Here is a 27,548-nt window from a genome sequence, read left to right as displayed (position 1 = left end):
ATAATCCACAAACACTCCAACTTTCTGGACCTCCTCTCTTACAGGGAGGAGGACATCAGGGTGAGCATTAGCCTCATACTCATTTCTATTCCTCAACCATATAGTCCAGATACCATTGTTGGGGGTCAGTTTGATGTGTCCCTTCCTGTTGATGGACTCTCTGACCACTCCTAGGTCCCACCCAGTCTTCTCTTTAACCTGAACCTCATAGTAAAACCTTCCTGAGGAGAAGCTTTGTTTTCCTAAGACACAGGAACAACAAGAGAATCTCTCTGTATTGTCTGGGAGATTCTTCCTCATGTATCCATGACTCACTTGTTTTCCATCCTCAGACAGGATGAGGTTAGGATATGCTGTATCAGGGTCCAGAGTCACATCCACTGCATATTGCTGGATCCTCCTCAGCTCAACATCAAACAGCTTCTTCTTCATCTCTTGACTGAGAGTCTTCTCCAGCTGAGCCACAGCTGTCCTCACAGTCCCCACATATGAAGACTGATGGACATTGACCTTTGTCCAGTCCTTGGTGGGTGGAGGGGTGTTGATGGATGTCAAGCTATGGAGGTGGAGGTGGTCTTCAGTGTATGAGAGCCGCTTCAGCTCAGAGCATCTCTTCTCTAACTGAGTGATTTCAATTCCTAGATCTTTGATGAAGCCTTCAGCCTGTTTCTCTGTTGTTTTCTGCTTCTCTTCAATCACATCAATGAGCTCAGCCTGGCTCCTCTCAATACAGCTGATCAGAGCAGTGAAGACCTGCACACTGCCTGCTATCACTGTGTCTGCATCTTTCCTGCTGATCTCTACTGAGTGTTTGACCTCCTGAATCTTCACTCGTCTCTCCTGGATCATCTGCTGAACTTCAGCCTCTGTCTTTGCTTCATATTCTTCTTTCAACTTGTGACTCCTGATCTGATGAACCATCTCAGAAATACAAGTATTCACAGATACCTCTGGTCTCTTATTGAAGATCTTTGCACACAGTGGACACCGACACACATCACTAGTGTCCCAGTAATGTGTGATACAGGTTCTGCAGTAGGTGTGTCCACATGGAGTGGTGATTGGATCAGTGAACACATCCAGACAGATACCACAACGTAAATGCTCTTCAGACAGGAGACTGCTGGAAGACGCCATTTCTACACTTTAGAGATTATAAAGTTCTCCTCACACTCTGTGTAATCAGCTTTTAAGTCAAGCTGACTGGACTCTGACATCATCAACTATGATGTCAGTTTTGCCCAAATATGCCATTTTAAGGCCAGTCTTGCCCAAATATGCCATTTTATGGCCAGTATTGCCCAAATATGCTATTTTATATATAATATGGGCATAAAATGGCATATTTGGGCAAGACTGACATCATAGTTGATGATGTCATACAGAGATCTCCATATATTATATGGAGATCTCTGTATCTGTCAGTCGTTGTCCCTATGCCCATATATGGAGATCCCCGCCGCCCGGTCCTCCCTTAAGCCAATCAGAGCCCATTTAGACCGGTTCCACCCATACGTTGTCCTACCTTTCACGTTGGGAACGCCTCTGTGTCATTTTAGTCGTTGCCTTATACAGTATCGTTGTTGTCGGGCAGAAACCTCTTATGTTCATATTCTAGGCTTTTGTGTTTTTTGGTAAATTAAAGGGACTACTACACCATGAATTTAAACTTTTCCTTCTTTTTTGTGTGTTTTTGGTCTGCCCTACCTCTCTTCTATCCCCCAAAAATACCCCAGTTTGAACACTCAGGCTTTCACAGCATATCTGGGGTTTTCTGTAAATTGGTCTCAAAACAGACCAATTTGTATACAGCTTATAGCATTGGTTCTCAAAGTGGGGTACGGGGACCCCGAGGGGTACTTGAGGCGGTTCCAGGGGGTCCCCAGCTAAATGATGGATAGGAACCAAATGGACCCTTATGGTTCTGTAACTCTGAGAGTGTACAAATGGAACCAAATGGACCCGTTAGGGTCCATTTGGTTCCATTTGTACACTCTCAGAGTTAAATTAACATTGATTTTATAATATAAATTCGGGTCCCAGAGGTATAAATGCCATTAAATGGGGGTCCGTAGCCTAATACATGTCAAACTGGAGGTCCTTGACATTAAAATGGTTGAGAATCACTGCTAGAAAGCCGTATAAACCTTCTCTTATGGGGGTCCCTGGCTTATCTTTTCAAATCCGCGGGCTAATAAGTGTCAATTTGGGGGTCCTTGACATGAAAAAGTTTGAGAACCACTGGCTTATAGTTCCACATATATGGATACATATGTACATGTATATATATGTAGAGACATAAATGCAGGCGGGCCAATATCAAATATGTCACATATATGATAAACATATATGTTGCATATATAAAAACATACATGTGCATATATTTCCTTTGCCCCCCCTGCTGGCAGAGCCAAACATCGCCAACACAGTGTGCTAATCAATCAGTCATAACATTTGCAATTCCGGTTTCAGAGTGTCACGGGTAGAGAGCAGAACAAAGAATCAGCCTGCCTGGACTCCTGATAAGCAATCCATTCGACTGATTGTATTCATTAGCCCCTACTAGGACAACAACACAACACATGAACAGACCGGTTACACAGCAGAGCAGTTTCACTCCAAACGTAGTAAATATAAATTGAAGAGAATAAGCCAGCAATAGACTGTAGAATGTCTATAATGCCTTAAAAGTGAGCATATACACATTTGATGGCGCGCGCGCACACACACACACACACACACACACACACACACACACACACACACACACACACACACACACACACACACACACACCAAGGAAGCAAAAAAGAAAGAAAGACAAGCGCTGTCTTACCTTAAGATGAGCTTAATGTAAACAGACATGATGATGATTAGTCCAACAGTGGATAATATTATTTGACCAAAAGTAAACAGCTGTCTGCCACCAAAAACGCACTCCTGCTGCTAATTAACAAATGCATTGCACCTGTGCTGACCTACTGGACCGGGGAATGCACCATTTCTCAAGATAGGGGGAATACAAGTGTTGTGGAGAATATAATACCTTGTGAAAGCCATCATTTTGATCTAATTTGAATTTGTAGGTATTTCACAGTAATTTAATAACAACATAATCAAAGCTGTAGACATAGAGACATTCATGATTAATATTTTTTTTTAATATATTTTGTTTTTAAGAATTAGAATAGAAATTAACCCTTGTAAATTGCCCTAGTAAATTAACCCTTGAAAATAGCCTAATATCTACAAGCCCCCCAACTCTTTGCGTTGTGTTGATACTTTTATTAAAAGTAAGAAAATGTGAGTACTTTTACCACCACTACTTTTCAGGAAAAATAATATTGGATCTTCCAATGGATCCAATGTAGTTATTTTTTAGTCCAGGGGTCTTGAACAGGGGGTCCGGGACCCCTAGGGGATCCTCAGAGTTACTACAGGGGGTCCGCCAAATCTTTTTGTGATGTGATTTTTTTTTTTACATTAACCACTTGAACCCTAGCATCCCTTTTCTTGGGAGAACCTTAGCCAAAAAATAGCCGATCTACAAGCTCACAACGCCTCGCAGCGCGAGGCGTTGTGAGCTTGTAGATCGGCTATTTTTGGCAAAGAGGTGTTTGGTGTAGAGGGGAAAAAAGAGCAGACCAAGTAAACAAAAACAGTTCAATCTGAAACTCAATTTTATACAACATTGAGTAGGGGGTCCCTGCTTCATCTCTCTCTCAGCTAGGGGGTCCTTGGCCTGAAAACGTTGAAGACCCCTGATTAAGTCACAAGCTGTTGTTAATACTTTTCATAGTCGGTTTAATATTTATAAAAACTCACAGACACTTTTCAATCTGACCTCTATTTTGGACATTGTCATTTATAGGCAAAAAACGTAAAACTTCTTTAAAAAACTAGCATAGAGAATAATAGCAGAGCTACAAGCTCATGTGGCTAGCACGCAACATGTCACTTAGATGAGCTTTAGGTTTGCTACTTTTGTGCAAAACTGTCACATGAAAAAGTATTACAAATAAAAAGGATTAAATGTGGAGATACAGCGACAAAATACAGAAGTGAAAATCAACATATTCAGAAAGTTGTCAGATCTGATGTTTCACGTCTAGTTTAACTCTTAAAACGTTTCCACTCAACTGGCCTGTATAATATATATATACCTGTATATATACCTGTATATATATATATATATATATATATATATATATATATATATATATATATATATATATTTTTTTTTTTTGCCATGGACATACAAAATGCGTAGACAAACGCATAAAGAGTTATCCCTAAATTACCCTTACAGGTCTGTAACTCTGAGAGTAGAAAGGAAACCACATGGAACCATTTGTAGTGGTTATAGTGGTCCTTGAAAGTAAAAAGGTAGAGAACTACGGTCGTGGACTCCTAATGTGTCATCAGCCTGATCGCCAGAGAATTAGTATACATTGCACGGATCCAGTGCAGTCATTCCGTGCATAGTCGCCTAGAAACCCCCAAATTCCGTGCATATGTACGGGGAGTCCCACGGTGGGCGTAACCAGTCGCAACCCGGAAAAACCCGGAAGTAGAGCAGTCCCCACAACAAAATTTACGATTCTGTGCCTATCGGTACGTAACTCAAACGGCGCTGAGTAGGCTCAAGGGAATGTCGCAATGTTCAGGACGGCAACTCGCTCGCTTTAGCTCGCTCGGTGGTCCTTCACACGGCGACAATTCCCTTGAGACTGCGCGCCTCCGAAATGGTTTAGTCACAATGGGGGAGATGCGAGGCGGCTATGTACGGAATTTGTGGTTTTCCAGTAGTCTATGCACGGATTTTGAGAAACGTTGAAAAACGTTCAACGAGAACGTTTCCTCTGGCGATCGGGTTGGTGTCATACATAATGTCATAGTAATCGATGGCTGCAGACATGGACAGTTTTATTCGGAATGAATGAATGGATGAATTAATTCAGAATAGAAATGCTCATGTAAACACCTCAATTGAAATAGAACATTCCATTCCAGTCTGACCCGAATGCATTTTCATTCAGGTTAGGAGGGGTGGAATTTGTCACGGACAAGGACAAGTCTGCTGTAGCTTAACAGTGTCATTAAAACACATTTTCTAGTTGCCAGTGTCAGTGATTTTTGATGGTTTTCACTCACCTTTGAAAAATCACATCACGTGACAACAAATAACAGATCTACAAGCTGCAGTATAACAACATGTCACGGTGCATGGTGCGGTCAGCTTGTAGATCTGTTCCTTCCTGTACTGATACATCCTGCATACATCAGGTGTCATCAGCTTGTAGATCTGTTCTTTCCTGTAGTGATACATCCTGCATACATCAGCTGGTGCAGCGCTACATTTGAACATGTTATATTGTTTCACATGATGTTCAATCTCGGAACCCAGAGACACACTGAAAAGGAAAAACAGCGACCTCTGCTGTTCGTCCTCCTCAGTGTGACTCTGGGCCAATGCTAACAAAGGACCTGTGCGCAAGTCTGCCTTCACCGCTCCACTTCCGGTGGTGAGCTTGCGTTTTCATTCCGACTAGATAACATTTCTACACGGAACGGAACACTAACACCACTTCTCCCAGAGAACATGGATGGTTTTGGTTATAAGCCCACTTGTTTCTATGATGAAAGAGTAAGTTAAAATGTGAATATCTTTCTGTGGTTGTCTGCTCCACGGACGCTATTGTTAAATTAGTTTCGGTTTAAGTTTCGAGTCGGGAAGGATGACGGACACGTGAATCCCGCCCACTACATTTGATTGGATAAAGTGCGGCCTGCTTCCTGATCTGAAGCCACGCCCACTCCCACACAGCGTGTACACGTTCTGACGAACCTTCAAGACAGATTCCAACGCAGCGCAGAATCTGTTCTTGAGAGATTACATGATGTTAGACGTGTTTTGGGACATGTTGTTTATGAACAAAATCAACAGCCAAACACTATGTATAGTTAGTAGACCTATATACTAAACATTTAAACACTATGTATAGTTAGTAGGCCTATACTTAACATTTAAACACTATGGATATACTAAACATTTTCCAAAACATTTGATTCATTCCAACAGTTTTTTTATTTTCTCATTTCAAAATATTTCCAGGAATTTAATGACTGTGGGAACCTTGTATTTATAGTCACAAGCTCTTAAAGGGACAGTTCACCAAATTTTCTTTTCGATCAGTCACCCCATGGAGACTTGAATTCATGGATATTCTTTTAGTTTTTGTCTCATTCCTAAGACAATAATGTGATGACCAGCGGACCGGTAGGCAGCGGTTCCGGTAGGAGACACAAAGGAACCGGAACCACTGCCGGTCATCACATTATTGGCTTAGGAATGAGACACAAACTCAAGGTGACTAATCAATGAAAAAAAAAGTCATTTTGGGGGTGAACTATCCCTTTAATGCTTTTCATGGGTTAAATATTTATAAAAACCCTTTCCTCCTGGTGTCCATGTTCTGGGCGTGTCATTAAAGGCCAACGTTTGTTCACACGTTTGTTGAGCTTGTAGATCTGCTGTTTTCTCTACTTTTCGCCAATCACTGTCATATATGATGAAGGACGAAATAACAGAGCATTAACTTATGGAGACAGAATATGGGAGATGTGAGGTTTCTGCCCGACAAGAGATAACACACAAGCTAAAATAGCAGATCTACAAGCTCATAGCGCGGCAACGAGTGCCGCGCTATGAGCTTGTAGATCTGCTATTTTTGAGAAATCGTGACAAATCTTTGAATATATATATATTTTTTAAAGGCAACATTTGTAACTCAAATCTTTGCTTCTGGGGGGGTCCCTGGAACCAGTACATTTACTCAAGTACTGTACTTAAGTACAATTTTGAGGTATTAGTACTTTACTTGAGTATTTCCAATTTCCAATACTTTTACTTCTACTCCACTACATCTCAGAGGCAAATATTGTACTTTTACTCCACTACAATTATTGGAAAACTTTAGTTACTAGTTACTTTTCATACATTAACCACTTCAGCCCCATTTTATACCTATTGTTTATGTCCATCAAGCGTTTTTCAAAAGGTTTGAGCCTAAATCAAGCCTCAGATATACTCATTCAAACTAACTTCTCTCTGGCTTATAAAGCACTTTCACCTCCAATACCACATTGTCCTGTTTGTCACGGGGCGCTATTGAGCCAGTTTGTATGCATGTTATCTCCTGGTTCTGTGTGGAAAAAGTAAAAAAAAAAAAAAACATTATTCATTTTTTTTGTTGGAACTGAAAAAAAAACGGGAGGGATTGTACCGAATGTGACGTCACCTTCTGGTGAAATCAGTTTGGTCTGTTTTGAGACCAATTTACAGAAAACCCCAGATATGCTGTGAAAGCCTGAGAGTTCAAACTGGGGTATTTTTGGGGATAGAAGAGAGGTAGGGGAGACCAAAAACACACACAATTCATGGTGTAGTCCCTTTAAAATAATATATATATATATTCAAAGATTTTCACATATTTTCACAGTTTTTAAAAAAAAATAGCAGATCTACGAGCTTGTATATCTGCTATTTTTTAAGAGCCAAAGTGTAAGAAAATGCTTTTTTTTTTTAGCTCAAATCTAAAAATGATAGATAACAGATGCGTTCCCGGTCTCAATGGGTTAAGCAAAAAAAAAAAAAGAAGATAAATCATATTTCTTTTCTTTACAGCAATTATATAAAACTAAACAAGGAAAATCGGTAAATTACATTATTGTGCTATTTCTGCTTTTACTCATAAGAACGGAAACCGTTTTTGATTTATGTTTAACTTAAAAAGTCACATGAGGAATCGAACCCACAACCCCCACCCACCTATACAAACCTCTACCTTTTAAAAGGGATAGTTCACCCCAAAAAAATACTTTCTATCAGTTACACATTCCATAAAGCCTTTGAATTCATGGATATTTTCTTGTTTTTGTCGCTTTTTCCTGAGCCAATAATTTGATGACCAGTGGAGTCCAAAGAGGCTCCTTTTAACACATTCCTTTTAACACATCCTTTTAACACATTCCATGCCAGAGGTTAATCTCACAGTGCCAGCGTTTTATTGTTGTTTTTTTGTTTTTTTTCACGTCGCCATAGACCTTGTTAAAATCCTTAAGATTGAGCGCTGCACTGTTGGTAAACATGTCGGAGATGTCCCTGCTTCTACCAGTGAAGACCACGTGTCAAACGGGGCATCCATGTTGTAGTTAGAACGGTTTATGTTAAACAGTGATTAGCGAGAAGAAAAACTACAAGGAGAAAATGGTGTTTAAAACCGGATCCCAGACAGGAAGCGGATGCGATCGAAAAAAAACGGAACCCGTATAATTCCGTTTCCGGTGGTGCTACCGGAAACGGAAGTGGATCAACACATTCGGAAAGTGAACTTTTTGTTAATTTCGCGAAATTTCAAAAAAACACCACTTCGCGTAGGTCTACGCGATTGGCACGTGGCGGCTTTAAATCGGTTCGCGTGGATCTACGCGACTGGCAGTCAATGTGTTGTTAAAGACTCGAATTATTGGCTCAGGAAAGCGACGAAAACAAAAACAAAAAACTCCATAATTCAAGGCTCCATGGGGTGAGTAATGGATAGCCCAAATGCTATGTATTTGGCTGTAGACCCCCATCTCAAAATATGTTCAGGGACTCCCCCCCCCAGGGACCCCCCCCCCCCCCCCCCCCAGAAGCAAGTAGTTCACCCCCAAAAAAAGTCATTTTGGGGGTGAACTACTCCTTTAAGGTTTAGATTTTGTAGACGTCGCAGTAAGAAACGTCAGAGGAGACGTTTAGCGCCTCCTTGAGGCCTGTTAGGGGAGTTTGTGCGTCACAAAGATCTCCCCAGTCCGCCAACCACTAAAGGCCCTTTTACACTCCATAGAAAGAGACGCAGCCATTGAGCTTGTAGATCTGCTATTTTTGAATAGCCAAAGTGTAAAATAATGCTTTTTAGCTCAAATAGCTCAAGTGACAGAGATGCGTTCCAGGTCTTAATGGGTTAACACATTGACTTGAAAATTCCACAAGAGGGCGCTCTAACGCAACTCAGCAATGATCGCTCGACTCTGCTAGAAGTCCCCGGTCTTAAAGGGTTCAAATGAAATAATAGACTAATAGGTTTTGCACAGATTACAGGTTTGTCGACGCTTTAAAGATGTTATTGTCACAATGTTTCTTAGATAATATTTCACCATTTTTGCCAACGTTTGACGAAGTGATTAGAAATCATCGTCACAATAACGGTGAACACGACGCCGACACGAGCCTCATCCATGCTTTCTACCAGTCAGGACCTTTACAGTGGATGACGTGCAGCGATGACAGCAGATCTACAAGCCCACAGAGCGCGTTGCGGCGCAACGCGCTCCGTGGGCTTGTAGATCTGCCGTTTTCTCAGCGCTGACACCGCGCGCAAAAAACCAAGTCCAACAATGAGTGAGCTGCTGCAGCACATTCTGTTCTGAAACCCGAGGCGGAGGGGAGTTAACAGTTGACATCCCAATAGATGTCACACAGGAACTTGTGACCGAGCACATCCACGGCCTCTTAGATGTCACACGGGAATTCGTGGCCAAAGCAAATTGGTGTTCAAAGAGACAAGAGAGAGACGACTGGAAGCGACTTTTCTCTTGAGTTTCTTTGGAGACTGTGTTGTTGTTGTTGTTGTGGCTTTGGGTGACGGAGGTCTTCGGTCCAATCAGGGACCAGAGCATCCTTATGTCCAGTCAGCTCTCTCTCTCTCTGTGTGTGTAGGACCAGCTCTACTGGTGTGGTGTGGTCGTGGCATCAGCTGGTTCCTCTGGGGGTCCTCAGACAACATCTACATGGTTGGAGGGTAGAAGCATAATGCGTCAACTGTGGGTCGGGACCCCCCAGGGGGTCCCCACATGATTATCTTAATGTGCAACATTGTTTTCTCGCTCAACAGTAAACAAAGCAACATACAGAATACGGCATCTGAACATTTATAAAGTTACAATTTAAACCAATAATAAGACCATTACTACGTCAAAACTAACCAACAAACTATACTATAAAGAATGGTCAGACATTGGCCAGATTGTCAGATATTACGTGAGAAAAACGCAAACATTGTGAAAATAGACGATCTGATCTACAAGCTCACAACGCCTCGCAGAGTGAGGCGTTGTGAGCTTGTAGATCTGCTATTTTCACAATGTTTATCCGTGGAACCGAGTCAAACTAAATGTAATTCCAAATGCTTGCCAGGGTGGGGGGGTCCCAAGTTCAAATATGATTATTTTGGGGGGTCCCGAGGTTCAAATATGATTATTTTGGGGGGGTCCCCAGGTTCAAATATGATGAAAAAAAAATCCCACCCAGTGTGAAGTGAGCGGTGTGGTCATCACAGTGATGGAAGCTCACTTAAAAAAAAAGTCTTTAGTCGTATTTAACGGTTATTAATTTCATCATGTGTCTCGCTAGCCAATCACAGTGCTGAATAGAATCAGCCAATCACAGTACAGCTAGGGGTGTACTAATGTAGAGGGGTGTGCTATTATGAGCCAATCACAGTACAGCGAAGGGTGTACTAATAAGGTGTCCCAACCCCACTTATAGGAGCGGCTACAACGCTCAAAAAAATCTTGCTTCTCAATTATTTAAGATGAATCTGGTTATTGGTTCCAAAATATATAAAATGGAAATTAAAATAAACATTTTATATGAATGAATGAATGAATGAATGAATGTTTATTTTTGTGCTGACCTGCTCCTGGCTGGGTGGACCGCTGGGTGGACCGCTCCTCCATTCCTCCCACAGGTTTGAGGAGGCCGTTCTCCCTGAAAGCCACGACCGGAACTCTGCCGCCCTCCTGTGGCGGTGCTGTGTCAGTACCGTCTGACAGCTGGATCACCTCCTCAAACTCCCCGTTCTCACTGTGTGTGAATGGGACACATTTCAACACCTGGTTCTCACTGTGTGTGAATGGGACACATTTCAACACCTGGTTCTCACTGTGTGTGAATGGGACACATTTCAACGACTGGTCTCACTGTGTGTGAATGGGACACATTTCAACACCTGGTCTCACTGTGTGTGAATGGGACACATTTCAACACCTGGTTCTCACTGTGTGTGAATGGGACACATTTCAACGACTGGTCTCACTGTGTGTGAATGGGACACATTTCAACGACTGGTCTCACTGTGTGTGAATGGGACACATTTCAACACCTGGTCTCACTGTGTGTAGTCTCGCGTAGCCAGACCCAACTGAAAATGAAAAACAGCGACCTCTGCTGTTTGTGATATTGTCAGTTCGGTCTGGCAGGAAGCAAACGGAACACCAGTGCGCAGGGAAACCGGGGTTTCATGTCTGCCTTCAGCGCATCACTTCCGGTTGGTGCGACTATGTTTTCATTCCCACTAACAATATTTCTACACGGAACACTAACACCACTTCTCCCAGAGAACATGGATGGTTTTGGTTATAAGCCCACTTGTTTCTATGATGAAAGAGTAAGTTAAAATGTGAATATCTTTCCGTGGTTTTGTCTGCTCCAAGGACGCTATTGTTAAATGAGTTTCGGCTAGTTTCGAGGGGGGAAGGGTGGACGGACACGTGAATCCCGCCCACTACATTTGATTGGGTAAAGCGCGGCCTGCTTCCTGATCTGAAGGCACACCCACTTGAAACCAATGCGCACGGGTTGTCAACACGGCTACCGACAGATTCCAACGCAGAGCAGAATCTGTTCTTGGTCTCACTGTGTGTGCATGGGACACATTTCAACACCTGGTTCTCACTGTGTGTGAATGGGACACATTTCAACACCTGGTCTCACTGTGTGTGAATGGGACACATTTCAACACCTGGTTCTCACTGTGTGTGAATGGGACACATTTCAACACCTGGTCTCACTGTGTGTGAATGGGACACATTTCAGATGCCATGTTTGAATGGAATAAACTGATTCTATGAAGTATAGCTGCTCTGTATTGATTGGACCCTGTGTACATGATTGCCAAGACTCTGACAACTCTGGCCCTCATTTATCAATGGAGTGTGGCTTGTTTTTTCTTATATTTGCCCTTACGCCAACGTCCAAGTGACATTTATCAAGTGATCACGGCTAAAATCAATCTGGCACGCCCTTAAATGTTGTGGAAACGCCCTTAAATGTTGTGGAAACGCCCTTAAATGTTGTCGAAACGCCCCGATTTTACGACATGAAGAACCAGATAAGCCGATAACACACACACACACACACACAAAAACACACGCACGCACGCACGCACGCACACACACACACACACACACACACACACACACACACACACACACACACACACACACACACACACACACACACACACACACACACACACACACACACACACGAAACAGCAGTCTTTGTGTATTAATTTAACCCATTATTGACTACACATTACATTCCAGTTACACTAAAAGGTTGCACATAACTCCATAGGACATGCTACTGTATATAAGTATATACGTTTGGAGACCTCACTGTCTCTTTTTTTTTTTCTCTAAGTTTTTTATCCCACGATTTTGTAACCCTTATTTTTCACCCGGTGCCAATTTTCTAAGTGATCCTGGGCACTACACTCCCCTCACCAGCCTAGGGAGGCCAGGGCCGAGCTCATGCCTCCTTCCATGCATGAGAGCCAACTGACCTTCTTGTCACCTGACAGGGGGGAGTTTCCCTGGTAGGACGTAGCGCGTGGAAGGAACACGTTATTCCAACCAGTTCCTTTCCTCTCCATCAGGCGCCCGGCTGTCATGGGGGAGGCGGTATAGCGACCAGGATTACTACATGTTTTTGTGAGGGTATCAACTACCCTGAGAGACACAGGGAGAACATGCAAACTCCACACAGAGTGGGCCCTTTCGCCAACCCCACCTAGGGTATGGGCGCTGATGACGCGGAGGAGGAGACACGCCCCCAGCGCCCACAGCGTCCCCGGCGGGAATTGAACCCAGGACCTTCTAGCTGTGAGGCGACAGCGCTACCGACTGCGCCACAGTGCCCTCCGGAGACCTCACTGTCTCAATGAACATATTACAGCGGCACCGGTCCCGACTACCGGAAATGCTCTCGCACTCGTATAGTCCACAACGTCCACAACGAGTCGCATCGCGACGCAAGGTGAGCTTGTAGATCTGCTATTTTCAAATAGTCAATGCAGCCAGATGTGCAATCTTATATGAATGACCTCTCGCCGTACACCCATTATTTGGTCTACACCACGTTGATAAATGAGGGCCACTGTGCTTAAAGGAGAATTTTGGACTAAAGTTTTCTTACCTTTTCTATGATGTTATGATATCTTAGGATGAATGGTACAGTGGAAACATTTCATAACTCCATCCCTGGTCCGGCACAGCTTAAAACGTGCGCGGAGAGGCCTTAGGTTAGATCACATATTTTAATAGCTTTTTACGGGGCCAGAGCTCAGCTCTGGACCTGTTTTGTTATTGGCAGTATTCTGTCACTTCTTCTGCCACTTTTCGCAGTTCTGGCTGAACCGTGCAGTCGCTTTTTACGAAACTCGGCCATATGGTAGATGGTCATGAAAAACGATCAAGAAATAATTCTCACAATCTTTCGTCCAAAGGTGGCGCTATAGCACTCAATTGAAAATGGCAACTTTGAACAGGTACAACTCATGCCCTGTTTGACCTAGAGCCATGAAACTTGGATACACATATGCGTCTCCTCATGCTGAACAACTTTCACCCTCTGACTTTTGACCTCTGACCTTTAGATCTCCCACCATTTTGAATTATATGAAAAACAGTCATTGGCTCCTAACTTCTGCATTTTTTCACTTATGGAAAATCCGTTGGAAATTTTTGTAGGCTGAGGTCCAGAGTTCAAGTGTTCAACGTTTCGTGCAGATTGCTCCAAAATCCCAGGAGGAGATAGATTTTAACTATTACAGTTTTATGAAAATTATTCATCTGTGCCTAAAACATACATGCAGACTCACATTTCTTTGAAACTTTGCAGAAATGTACAGGGTCATTCCAAATATCACTGAAACCAATCTTACTCCAATTGGCCAAAAGGGGGCGCTATAGCAATTTTTTGAAAAGGCAGACTTTAAACAAGCATAAGTCATGCCTCGTTTGGCCGAAAGTCGTGAAACTTGCTTACACATGTGCCTTGACTCATGAGGAACACAAGTATCGATTTGACCATTAAGCTCCGCCCTTAGATTTTCCGCAATTTTGAGCAGTTTGAAAAATACTTGTTTTTGCCAGTTCTGGCTTAACCGTGCATACGCTTTTTACGAAACTCGGCCATATGGTAGATGCTCATGAAAAACTACCAAGAAATAATTCTCACAATCTTTCGTCAAAGGGTGGCGCTATAGCACTCAATTGAAAGTGCCAACTTTGAACAAGTACAACTCATGCCCTGTTTGACCTACAACCATGAAACTTCGATACACACATGCGTCTCTTCATGCCCGACAACTTTCGTGGTCTGACTTTTGACCTCTGACCTTTAGATCGCCCACCATTTTGAATTATATGAAAAACAGCCATTGGCTCATAACTTCTGCATTTTTTCACTTATGGAAAATCCGCCGCTTTTGTTTTGTCGGCAAAGGTCCTAAGTTCATGTGTAAAATGTTTTGTGCAGATTACTCAAAAATCCCAGGAGGAAATAGATTTTAACTATTGCAGTTTTATGAAAATTATTCATCTGCCCCTAACACATACATGCAAGACTCACATTTCTTTGAAACGTTGCAGTAATGTAGAGAGTCATTCCAAATATCACTGAAACCAATCTCACTCCAATTGGCCAAAGGGGGGCGCTATAGCAATTTTTTGAAAATGCAAACTTTAAACAGGCAAAAGTCATGCCTCGTTTGGCCGAAAGTCGTGAAACTTGCTTACACTTGTGCCTTGACTCATGAGGAACACATCTATCGCTTTGACCAGTAAGCTCCGCCCTTAGATTGTCCGCAATTTTGAGCAGTTTGAAAAACACTTAAACCCAGGATTGTTCAGCTATTTGCGTGAAACTGTATCATCTGTGTGATCTCCTTTTTCACAGTTACTTGTCTGTTGGGCCAATGGCGTCTCCCTTAAATGAATGCCTCACAATCTCAAGGTCGCCAGTTCAAGCCTCACTTGATGCAGACTTAATTTAAGTTGAATTGCAAACAACATGACTGTATCAATGAATACATGTGCAAATGGTAAAGATAACCTGAAATGCTTATTTGAGAGTACGTTTTTTCAACGTATGACATACTTCATTCTGAAAATAGCTGATCTACAATCTCACAACTTTTCATGGTTTGTGAGCTTGTAGATCGGCTACTTTCACTAGTTTTGGTTCTGAGGAGATGTACAATTTCTTCATTGGTAAATGGTTTGTGAACGAGTGATCTTAGTGTTATTGAAACAGGGGCTTGGTTCATGAAAGAAGGCAAGAGTTTATGATCTTCAACAGACAATATCAGCCTGGACAAAGCTATAGCACTGTAGGTAGTGTTGCAGCCTATTAGTCTGAAGGTTGAGAGTTTGAATCCTGTTAATGGCAGTAGGTTGAGATGTCCAATCAAACCATGATGTTTCCATCTCTCTCTCTCATCAATCTATTGTTTCCATGTCACTCTCTCTCTTCAATCTATTCCGTTTCCATGTCTCTCTCTCTCTCTCTATTCACTGGCCCCGTATTATCGCTGCTTGCAGCTATATTTTTCCTTATTTTTTTGTGTGAGATCTGACGTTCATAGTGACAGAACACCATGCCGTTGGTTCTCAAAGTGGGGTCCGGGGACCCCCAGGGGTACTTGAGGGGGTCCCCAGCTAAATGATGGACGGGAACCAAATGGACCCTTATGGGTCTGTAACTCTGAGAGCGTACAAATGGAACCAAATGGACCCATTTGGTTCCATTTGTACGCTCTCAGAGTTAAATTGACATATATTTTACAATAGAAATTGGGGTCCCAGAGATAGAAATGCCATAAATGGGGGTCCGTAGCCTAATGCATGTCAAACTGGGGGTCCTTGAAATTAAAATGGTTGAGAATCACTGCTATAGAGCCGTAAAAATCTTCTCTTATGGGGTCCCTTGCATATCTTTTCAAATGGGGGTCCGCGGGCTAATAAGTGTCAATTTGGGGGTCCTCGACATGAAAAGGTTTGAGAACCCCTGCACTATGCAACCCAAAAAAACAAAAAAAACCTAAGTCTCGCTAGTCTAGCAAGACTTCTGTTTTTATTTTCCCGTTTTGGACAGTGTTCTGTCACTATGAACGTCAGATCTCACCAAAAAAAACTATTAAAATATGTGATCTAACCTAAGGCCTATCCGCACACGTTTTAAGCTGTGGCGGACCAGGGATGGAGTTATGAAAATGTTCTACTGTACAATTCATCCTAAGATATCATAACATCATAGAAAAGGTAAGAAAACTTTAGTCCAGAATTCTCCTTTAAGTACAAATTGGAGGTATTTTTTTTTTACTTAACTGGAGTATTTCCAATTTTCAGTACTTTTACTTCTACTCCACTACATCTCAGATGCAAATATTGTACTTTTTATTCCACTACGATTATTTGAGAACTTTAGTAACTTTTGATTATTATTATAAAACATACATTACCCACTTCATCCCTATATACATTTTGACCATTTGAAAACAACCAATCTACAATCTCACAATGCGCTTGTAGATCTGCTATTTTTAAAAGATATTTATACTATTTTGTACATTTGAAAACTTGTGATATGGGACATTCTGCATAATAAGTATGTTTACTTTTGGTACTTCAAGTACATTTTGATGACAACACTTTTGTACTTTTATCTCACTTTTCCTTGTCCCCTTCATGCCCAAATATGGAGATCTCTGTATATGTCTGTCCATGTCCCTTTTATGCCCACATATGGAGATCCCTGATGTCATCAGTATATGCTCATATATGGGCATGCAGCCTTTTATATCCATACTAGAGTTTCGGGGGGCTACGCCCCCCTCAACCCCAGCCGCGCACGGGGCCCAGCGTGTGCGTGTGTATATTGTGGTACCCAAGTCGCCGGAGTAAAACTGTCCAAAAGAAAAAAAAATAATAATAATAATTTGGAAAAAATGTTAATATTCATTGTTACCTTGGTGGTCCGCGGACCCCCTGGTGGTCCGCCGACCCCCTGTGAGTGTTGGGACCCCCGGGGACCCCCCTGGAACATCGCGGACCCCTTCGGCTGTTTTTTTATTTTTTCATGCACGGTTTGCTTGTTTCTGTCGCTTGTTTTAGAAAACCTGGCAGGACTTGGCAACCCGACTGACATCACTGACGTATCCTTGGTATTTGTACTTCTGGGTTGCATAATGATGACATCACTGTCGAGTCCTTTGGTGTCATGAAGCTAAAAGCTGGTTTGTTTACCACATTTACCAGGGCAACGTGCAGTGCTGTGGCCGTCGGCGTTTGTTTTTGTGTTTGGGATGAACATGGCACGTGAAGGACGGACATATTGTGATCGAGACATGAGTGAAGTGAAAGTAACGGCCTGGGTGGAACAAAGGAGGTACGTAAGAAGGGGGGGGGGGGTTGAAGCAAAGGAGCTGCGTGTGTGCTGTTGTGGAGGAGATGGGCAGAGTGCAATGGCGGCCGCTCGTGTTGTTTAGGCGAAATCCGTCGCCGTTCGGTGACGGTGGTGTGCACGGTAAACGGTACGAAACTGTTGCACCTTCCGTTTTGTCCGACATTTGGTGAGTAGAATTAATTATGTTGCGCGGTGGAAAAGGTGTAGTGAGCAATGAGATGTCCCCTACGCGAGGCGTAAATTCAGCGCGGCCGCCGTGGCGAGTGAGTTGGCGACATGTGGTCTGGCGGTGCGTTGTTTATTCGATAACAGAGCTGTGGGGTGTCCTCACCGAGGGTGCGGAAGTCGGTCGCCATTTATATAGTTAGATATGGAGCCAAGTGATTTGTTTGTGCCTGATGCCATGACGACACCCTTAAGCCAAGTTTAATATAGGGTGCGTTTGGAAATTGCGCACCGGAGCACACTCGCCTATTAGTTTGTATTGGCCAGTGCGCTCAGTGCTGTATTTCCGAACGCACCCATAGATGTGCATGAATGAATATTTTACTGGAGGGACAACTTCATGTTTGTTTGTTAAGTTGTAGTGGACATGTTCCCTCTGTCCCCATCAAGATCAGTGTCCATGTTGACAGGAGAGATGATCAGAGGAGCAGAGTTTGTACCTCCATCATTAAAACAGGGACTGAAGAATGGATATAGTTTCTCAGTGAAGGTGCAGCCAGTGAAAGAGTAGAGATGAACTCTGGCCTCCACATCATAAAAGGAGACCAGACCCTCCTCATAATCCACAAACACTCCCACTTTCTGGACCTCCTCTCTTATCACATAAGAGAGGACATCAATGAGCTCAGCCTGGCTCCTCTCAATACAGCTGATCAGAGCAGTGAAGATCTGCACACTGCCTGCTATCACTGTGTCTGCATCTTTCCTGCTGATCTCTACTGAGTGTTTGACCTCCTGAATTTTCACTCGTCTCTCCTGGATCATCTGCTGAACTTCATCCTCTGTCTTTGCTTCATATTCTTCTTTCAACTTGTGATTCCTGAACTGATGAACCATCTCAGAAATACAAGTATTCACAGATACCTCTGGTCTCTTATTGAAGACCTTTGTACACAGTGGACACCGACACACATCACTAGTGTCCCAGTAATGTGTGATACAGGTTCTGCAGTAGGTGTGTCCACATGGAGTGGTGATTGGATCAGTGAACACATCCAGACAGATACCACAACGTAAATGCTCTTCAGACAGGAGACTGCTGGAAGACGCCATTTCTACACCCTGAGATTAAAAAGTTCTCCTCACACTCTGTGTAATCAGCTTTTAAGTCAAGCTGACTGGACTCTGACATCATCAACTATGATGTCAGTCCTGATATGCCCATATATGTAGATCTCTGTATCAGTCAGTCCTTTCACCTTTATGCCCATATATGGATATCTCTGATGTCATCAGTATATGCCCACATATGGGCATGCTGATATGCCCACATATGGAGATATCTGTATCTGTCAGAGATTGTGAAGATGTTCGGAGGCAGATACCAAACTGGAACACAATGCTAGCCAACAGAATGAAAGCATGCTAATCCCCTCTTTCACATGTAACGTTTGTGTAACAGCCTGTACAGCCTCTAACAGAAAATAAATACTTCCTTTTTAGCGGCGCTAGCCGCTCCATACCTTTAGGTATAGAGCGGATCCTGCTCTATACCTGACTTTGTCCGTGTTCACCGTCAACGCTCTGATTGGTCAGACCCGTCAACGCTCTGATTGGTCAGACCCGTCAACGCTCTGATTGGTCAGACCCGTCAACGCTCTGATTGGTCAGACCCGTCAACGTTCTGATTGGTCAGACCCGTCAACGCTCTGATTGGTCAGACCCGTCAACGCTCTGATTGGTCAGACCCGTCAACAAAGTGATTGGTCAAGCTTCACGTGACACATGGCTATAAACACATTATAAACACATATCGATGACAAAATGTATCAAAGGCGCCGCTACCTTCACACAGGGTGTGATTTTTTTAGACACAAATTAAATGTATTTGCAGATCCCACAACGTTTACCTGTCGTAACGTGAAGATTGTACAACAATCAAAATCTTATTTTCTAATTTTCTGACAACTCTTCACCGTCTATTGGGCTTCTTTCTGCCAGCGACAAAGATGTGTTCTGAAAAAGCTGCTGGTGTGAACAGTTCTGCATGTAATCTCTGTGTGCAATAACGCATGAGTGCGCACACAATAACCAGTGGTGTAAAGTAACTAAGTACATTTACTCAAGTACTGTACTTAAGTACAATTTTGAGATATTTGTACTTTACTTGAGTATTTCCAATTTCCAATACTTTTACCTCTACTCCACTACATCTCAGAGACAAATGTTGTACTTTTACTCCACTACAATTATTTGAAAAGTTTAGTTAATAGTTACATTGCAGATATAAATGATTACATAATGAAACATACATTAACCACTTTAGCCCTATTTTATACCTAGGCTATTTGAAAATAGCCGATCTACAAGCTCACAACGCGTCTCATCGACCCTTGAAGGACGACTTCACCACTTTTCAGCCTATCTTCATATAATAGGTCGTCACTAATGCTTATGATAAAATGATACAATTTCTTTCTACTTGGTCTGTGTGTCTCATAGGAGGGCTGTGGACAGTCCAGAAACCCGTCTACCAGTGACATCATCGTTAGGCAGGATTTTTTTTCCAAAAAGATTTCAATTTTTTTATTCAGATTTTTATTAAGGCGAGAACAATGGGATCTATTATTGCATTTCAACTTTCCAGGAATACAAAGCCTGCAGTTTCTATTAGCTTGGATTCCCCATCGATGATGTCACTGGTAGACGGGTTTCTGAACTGTCTACAGCCCTCCTCTGAGACACAGACTGATTAGAAAAAAATTGTACCATTTTATCATGAGTATTAGTGAGGACCTATTCTACGAAGATATGTTGAAAAGTGGTGAAGTCGTCCTTTAACACCTGATTCAAAGTAAAATAAATATTTAGTTCTTTTACTTTTGGTACTTTAAGTACATTTTGATGTAAACACCTTTGTACTTTTACTCAAGTAAATTTAAAATGATGGACTTTTACTTGTAACAGAGTATTTTTATATTGCAGTATCGGTACTTTTACTCAAGTAAATTTAAAATTATGGACTTTTACTTGTAACAGAGTATCTTTATATTGCAGTATCGGTACTTTTACTTAAAGGCATTGTAGGGAACATTAAGCCTAAATTAAAAAAAATATTTATATATATATTTTTTGCATTTTTCCCCCTCTATCAGCCACTATATAATGATGCTGGGGTGTTTTCCTGCATTGAAACACAGGCCTCTTTCTGAAAACCCTATTTTCCCTGTTGTTGTTGTTGTTGTTATGTTTGTCCGGGACGTAAGGAAGTCTATGGAAGCCGGTAAACGAACTGCACAAACAGTAAACAATGCAGGGAAAATAGGGTTTTCAGAAAGAGTACTGTGTTTCAATGCAGGAAAACACCCCAGCATCATTATATAGTGGCTGATAGAGGGGGAAAAATGCAAAAAAAAAATATATAAATATTTTTTAAATTTAGGCTTAATGTTCCCTACAATGCCTTTAAGTAAAGAATGTGAGTACTTTTTCCACCACTGGCGGACGCACACTTTTTAGGGTCCCCTCTAAAAATATATTTTTGGGCGGTGCAACCGCCCCTATATGTGAGGTTTGGACATCGACATTGGCTGCACTGTGATTGGCCACCATTGCACCCCCCCCCCCCCCACCCATTGCACCCCCTCAACCCTGCGCTGTGATTGGCCACCATTGTACCCCCCTAACCCTGCGCCGTGATTGGCCAATCACAGCTGTAAATACAGAGGAGTGGCCCCGCCACCCAAACACTTGATATTTTGATGAACCTATAGGCCTACGTTTCATTTTAGTAAATTTGTCAAATGGCCGCGCGGCCCAGTTCCCCCGAAGGGCCCCGGAGAGCCAAGGGGGAACCCTGGGCCACGGCCCCGGCAGCTAACCCAATGGCTAATACAGCCCTGAGTAAAAAACAAACCGTACAGTATTTTCTAGTGTTTCGCCCCATACCTCCGGCCAGTAGGGGTCAGTGTCGCAGTGCTGGGGTCAGCAGTAGGAACAGGATGTGACGCTTGGTGTCCGTTGCCGTTTCTCTGTAGTGACGACGACGACGACGGGCTCAACGCCGACGGGGACGCAGACGCAGCACTCCCTGCTGGGGAGGAGGTGTCATGTTATGTTTATTTCTTTAACCCATTAAGACCTGAGGCGATTCTTAAAACAATTCTAAATCTTAACAGTTTAAAAAAATATATATATCTAAAACATTTATTTTCAAGATTTTTCAAAAATAGCAGATCTACAAGCTCGTAGCGCGGCACTCGGTGCCGCGCTACGAGCTTGTAGATCTGCTATTTTTGAATAGCCAAAGAAATCTAAAGTGACACAGATGCGTTCCAGGTCTTAAAGGAGTAGTTCCCCCCCAAAAAATACTTATTTTCAATCAATTACACACCCCATGAAGCCTTGAATTCATGGAGATTTGTTTGTTTTTTTGTCGCATTCCTGAGACAATAATTTGATTACCGGCGGAAAGATGCTAATGTATCCGGTAGGAGACTCAAAGGAGTCTCTTTGAGTCTCCTACCGGAAACACACTCGGTCATCAAATTATTGGCTCCGGAATAAATCAAAAAACAAAAAAAAATCTCCATGAATTCAAGGCTTCATGGGGTGTGTAATTGATAGAAAATAAGTATTTTTTTTGGGTGATCTATTCCTTTAACCCATTAAGACCTGGAACTGTGTCATTTTTAGATTTGAGCTAAAAAGCATTATTTTACACTTTGGGGCTATTCAAAAATAGTAGATATACAAGCTCGTAGCGCGGCACCGAGTGCCGCGCTACGAGCTTGTATATCTGCTATTTTTGAAAATTCGTGAAAATGTGTGCAAATCTTTGAATATATATATTTTTAAAGCGAACATTTTTAACTCAAATCTTTGCTTCTGGGGGGTCCCTGGAACAACATATTTTGATGGTGGTCCGCGGCCAAATACATATCATTTTGGGGGTCCTTGACATGAAAAAGATTGAGCACCGCTGATATAGAAACATACGTTTATCAGAAAACTGTTGAGATTTAGGAGACATGTAGAATCGGCTTCAGGTCTCAATGGGTTAAACTAAGGGTTAAATGACCCGCCACACCGTCTACACTCGCACAATGACGACAGCTTTAGTTAGGCAACGTTTCTGTAAATAAAAGAGCTCCTTCAGACCTGAAGAAGGTCTTACAGACCAGGTCTAATGAGGACACTTACCTGCATCTTCTCCATTTCTTTGAGGAGAAACTTTCTAGAGAGAAGACAGGAAAAAAAAGAGAAGGTTTTAGTAAAACATCCAAACCTGTGCTTGTAGATCACCTGTCTAAGGAAGTAGGTAGCTGATATATTGCACTTTCACCTTAGCCCTATACAGTAGGTATACTCTTGGTTGCTTGTTTTTGCAGGAAATGCACTTAGACCTCTGGTGATTAGTAGTTTTGTTCCCTACCTATGTTGAATGCACTTATTGTAAGTCACTTTGGATAAAAGCGTCTGCTAAATGACTGTAATGTAATGTAATGTAATGTAATGTAATGTAATGTAGGTCGGCTATTTTCACTATAGTTTGGGTACCGGGCAAACGTATCATTTCTCTTTTGGGTCTTGAGCTAAAAGGTTTGTCAAAGAACCAGTGAATGTGGGGGGCTTTCTGCTCCTCTGCCCCACGCCTGTGAAATGCCCTCCCCTCCCCGCTATGCCCCACGCCTGTGGAATGCCCTCCCCTCCCCGCTCTGCCCCACGCCTGTGGAGTGCCCTCCCCTCCCCTCTCTGCCCCACGCCTGTGTTCCAAGAACTTCCCTAAAGACTTCTGTGACAACACTCGACTGCCTCATGATGGCCATGGTTACCCACAGTACAGGCGGCCCAATGACCGAGGTTGGGAGGTTGGGACTAGAGGTTAAGGGTGCGAAGCAAAGCGGGACGATGGCGAGTTCGAGCGATGGATTACGATGGTAATGGTGTGTTGACTTTGAGCCACGAAAACGCCAGCCAGGTAGAAAGAGAAGAACTGGAACAATAACAAGGTGGGCATGGAAAAAGATGATGTTAATCTTCCAACCACACCATTGAAGGATGAGGAGGAAATTGACTACAGTGAGAGAAGAACGCTGGAGCAGCACGGACAATTTAAGCCTTTTATTTAATGCAGTGCAAGTACAGGGTTGACTGACGTTTCGGTCTTTCGACCTTCCTCAGAGGCATGAGGAAGACCTGTATCTATAGATATGAAAGGCTTATGTCTGACCTGTATCTATAGATATGAAAGGTTATGTCTGACCTGTATCTATAGATATGATAAAGGTTATGTCTGACCTGTATCTATAGATATAATAAAGGTTATGTCTGACCTGTATCTATAGATATGATAAAGGTTATGTCTGACCTGTATCTATAGATATGAAAGGCTTATGTCTGACCTGTATCTATAGATATGAAAGGTTATGTCTGACCTGTATCTATAGATATGAAAGGGTTATGTCTGACCTGTATCTATAGATATGAAAGGGTTATGTCTGACCTGTATCTATAGATATGATAAAGGTTATGTCTGACCTGTATCTATAGATATGATAAAGGTTATGTCTGACCTGTATCTATAGATATGAAAGGGTTGTGTCTGACCTGTATCTATAGATATGATAAAGGTTATGTCTGACCTGTATCTATAGATATGATAAAGGTTATGTCTGACCTGTATCTATAGATATGATAAAGGTTATGTCTGACCTGTATCTATAGATATGATAAAGGTTGTGTCTGACCTGTATCTATAGATATGATAAAGGTTGTGTCTGACCTGTATCTATAGATATGATAAAGGTTATGTCTGACCTGTATCTATAGATATGATAAAGGTTGTGTCTGACCTGTATCTATAGATATGATAAAGGTTATGTCTGACCTGTATCTATAGATATGATAAAGGTTGTGTCTGACCTGTATCTATAGATATGATAAAGGTTATGTCTGACCTGTATCTATAGATATGATAAAGGTTATGTCTGACCTGTATCTATAGATATGATAAAGGTTATGTCTGACCTGTATCTATAGATATGATAAAGGTTATGTCTGACCTGTATCTTGTCTGTTGTGTCAGAGCGTCTCGTTCTCTTCATGATCTCGTCCAGACGCTGAGAAACAGGACAAAACATTTAGAAAACAACCATTAACTGGTGGTGGGAAAGTAACTAAGTACCTTTACTCAAGTACTGTACTTAAGTACAATTTTGAGTTATTTTTAGCGGCGCTAGCCGATCCTGCTCTATACCTGACTTTGTCCGTGTTCACCGTCAACGTTCTGATTGGTCAGACCCGTCAACGTTCTGATTGGTCAGACCGGTCAACGTTCTGATTGGTCAGACCGGTCAACGTTCTGATTGGTCAGACCCGTCAACAAAGTGATTGGTCAAGCTTCACGTGACACATGGCTATAAACACATATCGATGAGAAAATGTATCAAAGGCGCCGCTACCTTCACACAGGGTGTGATTTTTACTTTACTTTACTACTTACTGGAGTATTTCCAATGTTCTAAACTTTTATTTCTACTCCATTAGGCTACGTCTCAGAGGTAAATATTATACTTTTACTCCACTAAAATTATTTGAAAACTTTAGTTACTAGTTACTTTGCAGACATAAATGATTATATTATAAAACATACATTAACCACTTTTTTGATTAGCTTTTTTTGTTTTATACCTAGGCTATTTGAAAATAGCAGATCTACAAGCTCACGACGCGTCGCATCGCGACACATTGTGAGCTTGTAGATCTCCTATTTTCAAACATTCTAGTACTTTCACTTTTGGTACTTTAAGTATATTCTGATGCCAATACTTTCGTACTTTGTACTTTAACATTTTGAACACGGGCATTTTACTTGTAACAGAGTATTTCTAAATTGCAGTATTGATACTTTTACTTCAGTAGAAAATGTGAGTACTTTTTCCACGTGTGTGCAAGTGTGTGTGTGTGTGTGTGTGTGTGTGTGTGTGTGTGTGTGTGTGTGCGTGTCATACCTTCTTCCTCTCCAGACGTTCTGCCTCTTCTTTCTGGAAGTGTTTCTCTCTCTCCTGTCTGAGTCTGTCTGCTTCCTCCTTCTGTCTGGACTCCTCTTCCTCCTTCTGCACACACACACACACACACACACACACACACACACACACACACACACACACACACACACACACACACACACACACACACACACACACACACACACACACACACACACACACACACACACACACACACACACACACACACTTTATTTGCGTTCACATTTTGACAAGACATTCTTGAACACAAACAATAGTAAACGCACAAACTTGGTAAAACTCAACGACAAGTGTTTCAGGAAACAGATCACGGGTACAGGAAGCATCGCCTTCTCCATAATGTGGCGACCGACAATTATCACAGGCACCGAACAGAATTTTGCCAATGCCTTATCAGCTCTTATTGGCTTATTGGGCTTTCCTGCAATCTGCAGGCCTCTCACAACTGAATTGCACGCATCAAGATCACTTTCTTCTCTGCGACTGTGGAGTCATATTTTAGTCATTCTGAAATGTTTTAGTTTTTGTCTAGTTTTAGTCGACTAAATATCATAAGATTATAGTCGACTAAATCTACAGTTGATTTAGTCGACTGAAATGTATGTTGGCGGTGCCTTGATGGCGCCGTAATGGCGGATTTTACACTCGGTTGCATGCTGAAATAGCCGATCTACAAGCTTGTAGATCTGCTATGTTCAGCCCGAGTGCAACCCGAGCATAACCAAACATAACATGACTTGTCTTTTAGTTCTACTGGATCTCTTCTCCACTAGATCCCTCACTAACATTTTAGTTTAGTTTATACTCGTTGACAAAATTGTCAATATATTTAGTCTTAGTTTTAGTCATTATAGTTTAGTTTATATTTAGTTATTTTTTTTGGTTTTCGTCAGTGAAAAAAGGTTCGACGAGCATTATTCGTCATTGTTTTTGTCGACGAAATCAACACTGCTTCCAAATATGAACGCAAGCAGTTTACATGTGTAACCAAGCTGTGTAATAGCATCCTTAAAGGTTCTATGACATTCATTTTCACTTTTTATGTTTTTTTTTTCAATTACACCTCAAAAACCTGAACTTTGAACATTCAGTGGATTTTCTGTGGTCTGGGGTTTTCTGAATAATTAGGCTGAAAAAGGATTTCCCCTTTTTTTTGTGGGGGGGGGGGGGAGCAGAGGCGATGATTGCAGAGGCGATGATTGACAGACAAAATCCCTCAGCAGCGACACCCGCAGGCAAAGATGTATTTTACAGGGCCAGAGCTCAGCTCTGGACCTGTTTTGTCTCACTTCTTCTTCTTTTTCTTCTGACACTTTTCGCAGTTCTGGCTGAACCGTGCAGTCGCTTTTTACGAAACTCGGCCATATGGTAGATGGTCATGAAAAACGGTCAAAAAATAATTCTCACAATCTTTCGTCCAAAGGTGGCGCTATAGCACTCAATTGAAAATGCCAACTTTGAACAGGTACAACTCATGCCCTGTTTGACCTACAGCCATGAAACTTGGATACACATATGCGTCTCCTCATGCTGAACAACTTTCACACTCTGACTTTTGACCTCTGACCTTTAGATCTCCCACCATTTGAATTATATGAAAAACAGTCATTGGCTCCTAACTTCTGCATTTTTTCACTTATGGAAATTCCGCCGCCTAGAAGTTGTCGGCAGAGGTCCAAAGTTCAAGTGTTAAACGTTTCGTGCAGATTGCTCCAAAATCCTAGGATTCCATAGATTTTAACTATTGCAGTTTTATGAAA

General features: G+C 42.1%; 1 protein-coding gene across 1 annotated transcript in view; it reads right to left on the bottom strand.

The window, feature by feature from the left end:
- Positions 1–9,367: 9,367 nt before the first annotated feature.
- map7b (microtubule-associated protein 7b) overlaps positions 9,368–27,548 on the bottom strand; it is a gene marked incomplete at its 5' end in the record, with an annotated part of 78,885 nt that continues 60,704 nt past the window's right edge. The window contains 6 exons of the mRNA XM_084082273.1: positions 9,368–9,827; positions 10,737–10,906; positions 21,686–21,830; positions 22,940–22,973; positions 24,802–24,858; positions 25,750–25,854. Of these exons, the coding sequence (XP_083938399.1) occupies positions 9,817–9,827; positions 10,737–10,906; positions 21,686–21,830; positions 22,940–22,973; positions 24,802–24,858; positions 25,750–25,854 (522 nt within the window). The 3' untranslated portion in view covers positions 9,368–9,816. The remainder of the gene's footprint in view (positions 9,828–10,736; positions 10,907–21,685; positions 21,831–22,939; positions 22,974–24,801; positions 24,859–25,749; positions 25,855–27,548) is intronic.

The sequence above is a fragment of the Gymnoscopelus microlampas genome (assembly GCF_963454915.1).
Source record: "Gymnoscopelus microlampas genome assembly, chromosome: 16".
NCBI classification, from domain to species: domain Eukaryota; kingdom Metazoa; phylum Chordata; class Actinopteri; order Myctophiformes; family Myctophidae; genus Gymnoscopelus; species Gymnoscopelus microlampas.
Note: the sequence above shows the minus strand (reverse complement) of the source record. Positions and strands in the feature narration are given on the sequence as shown.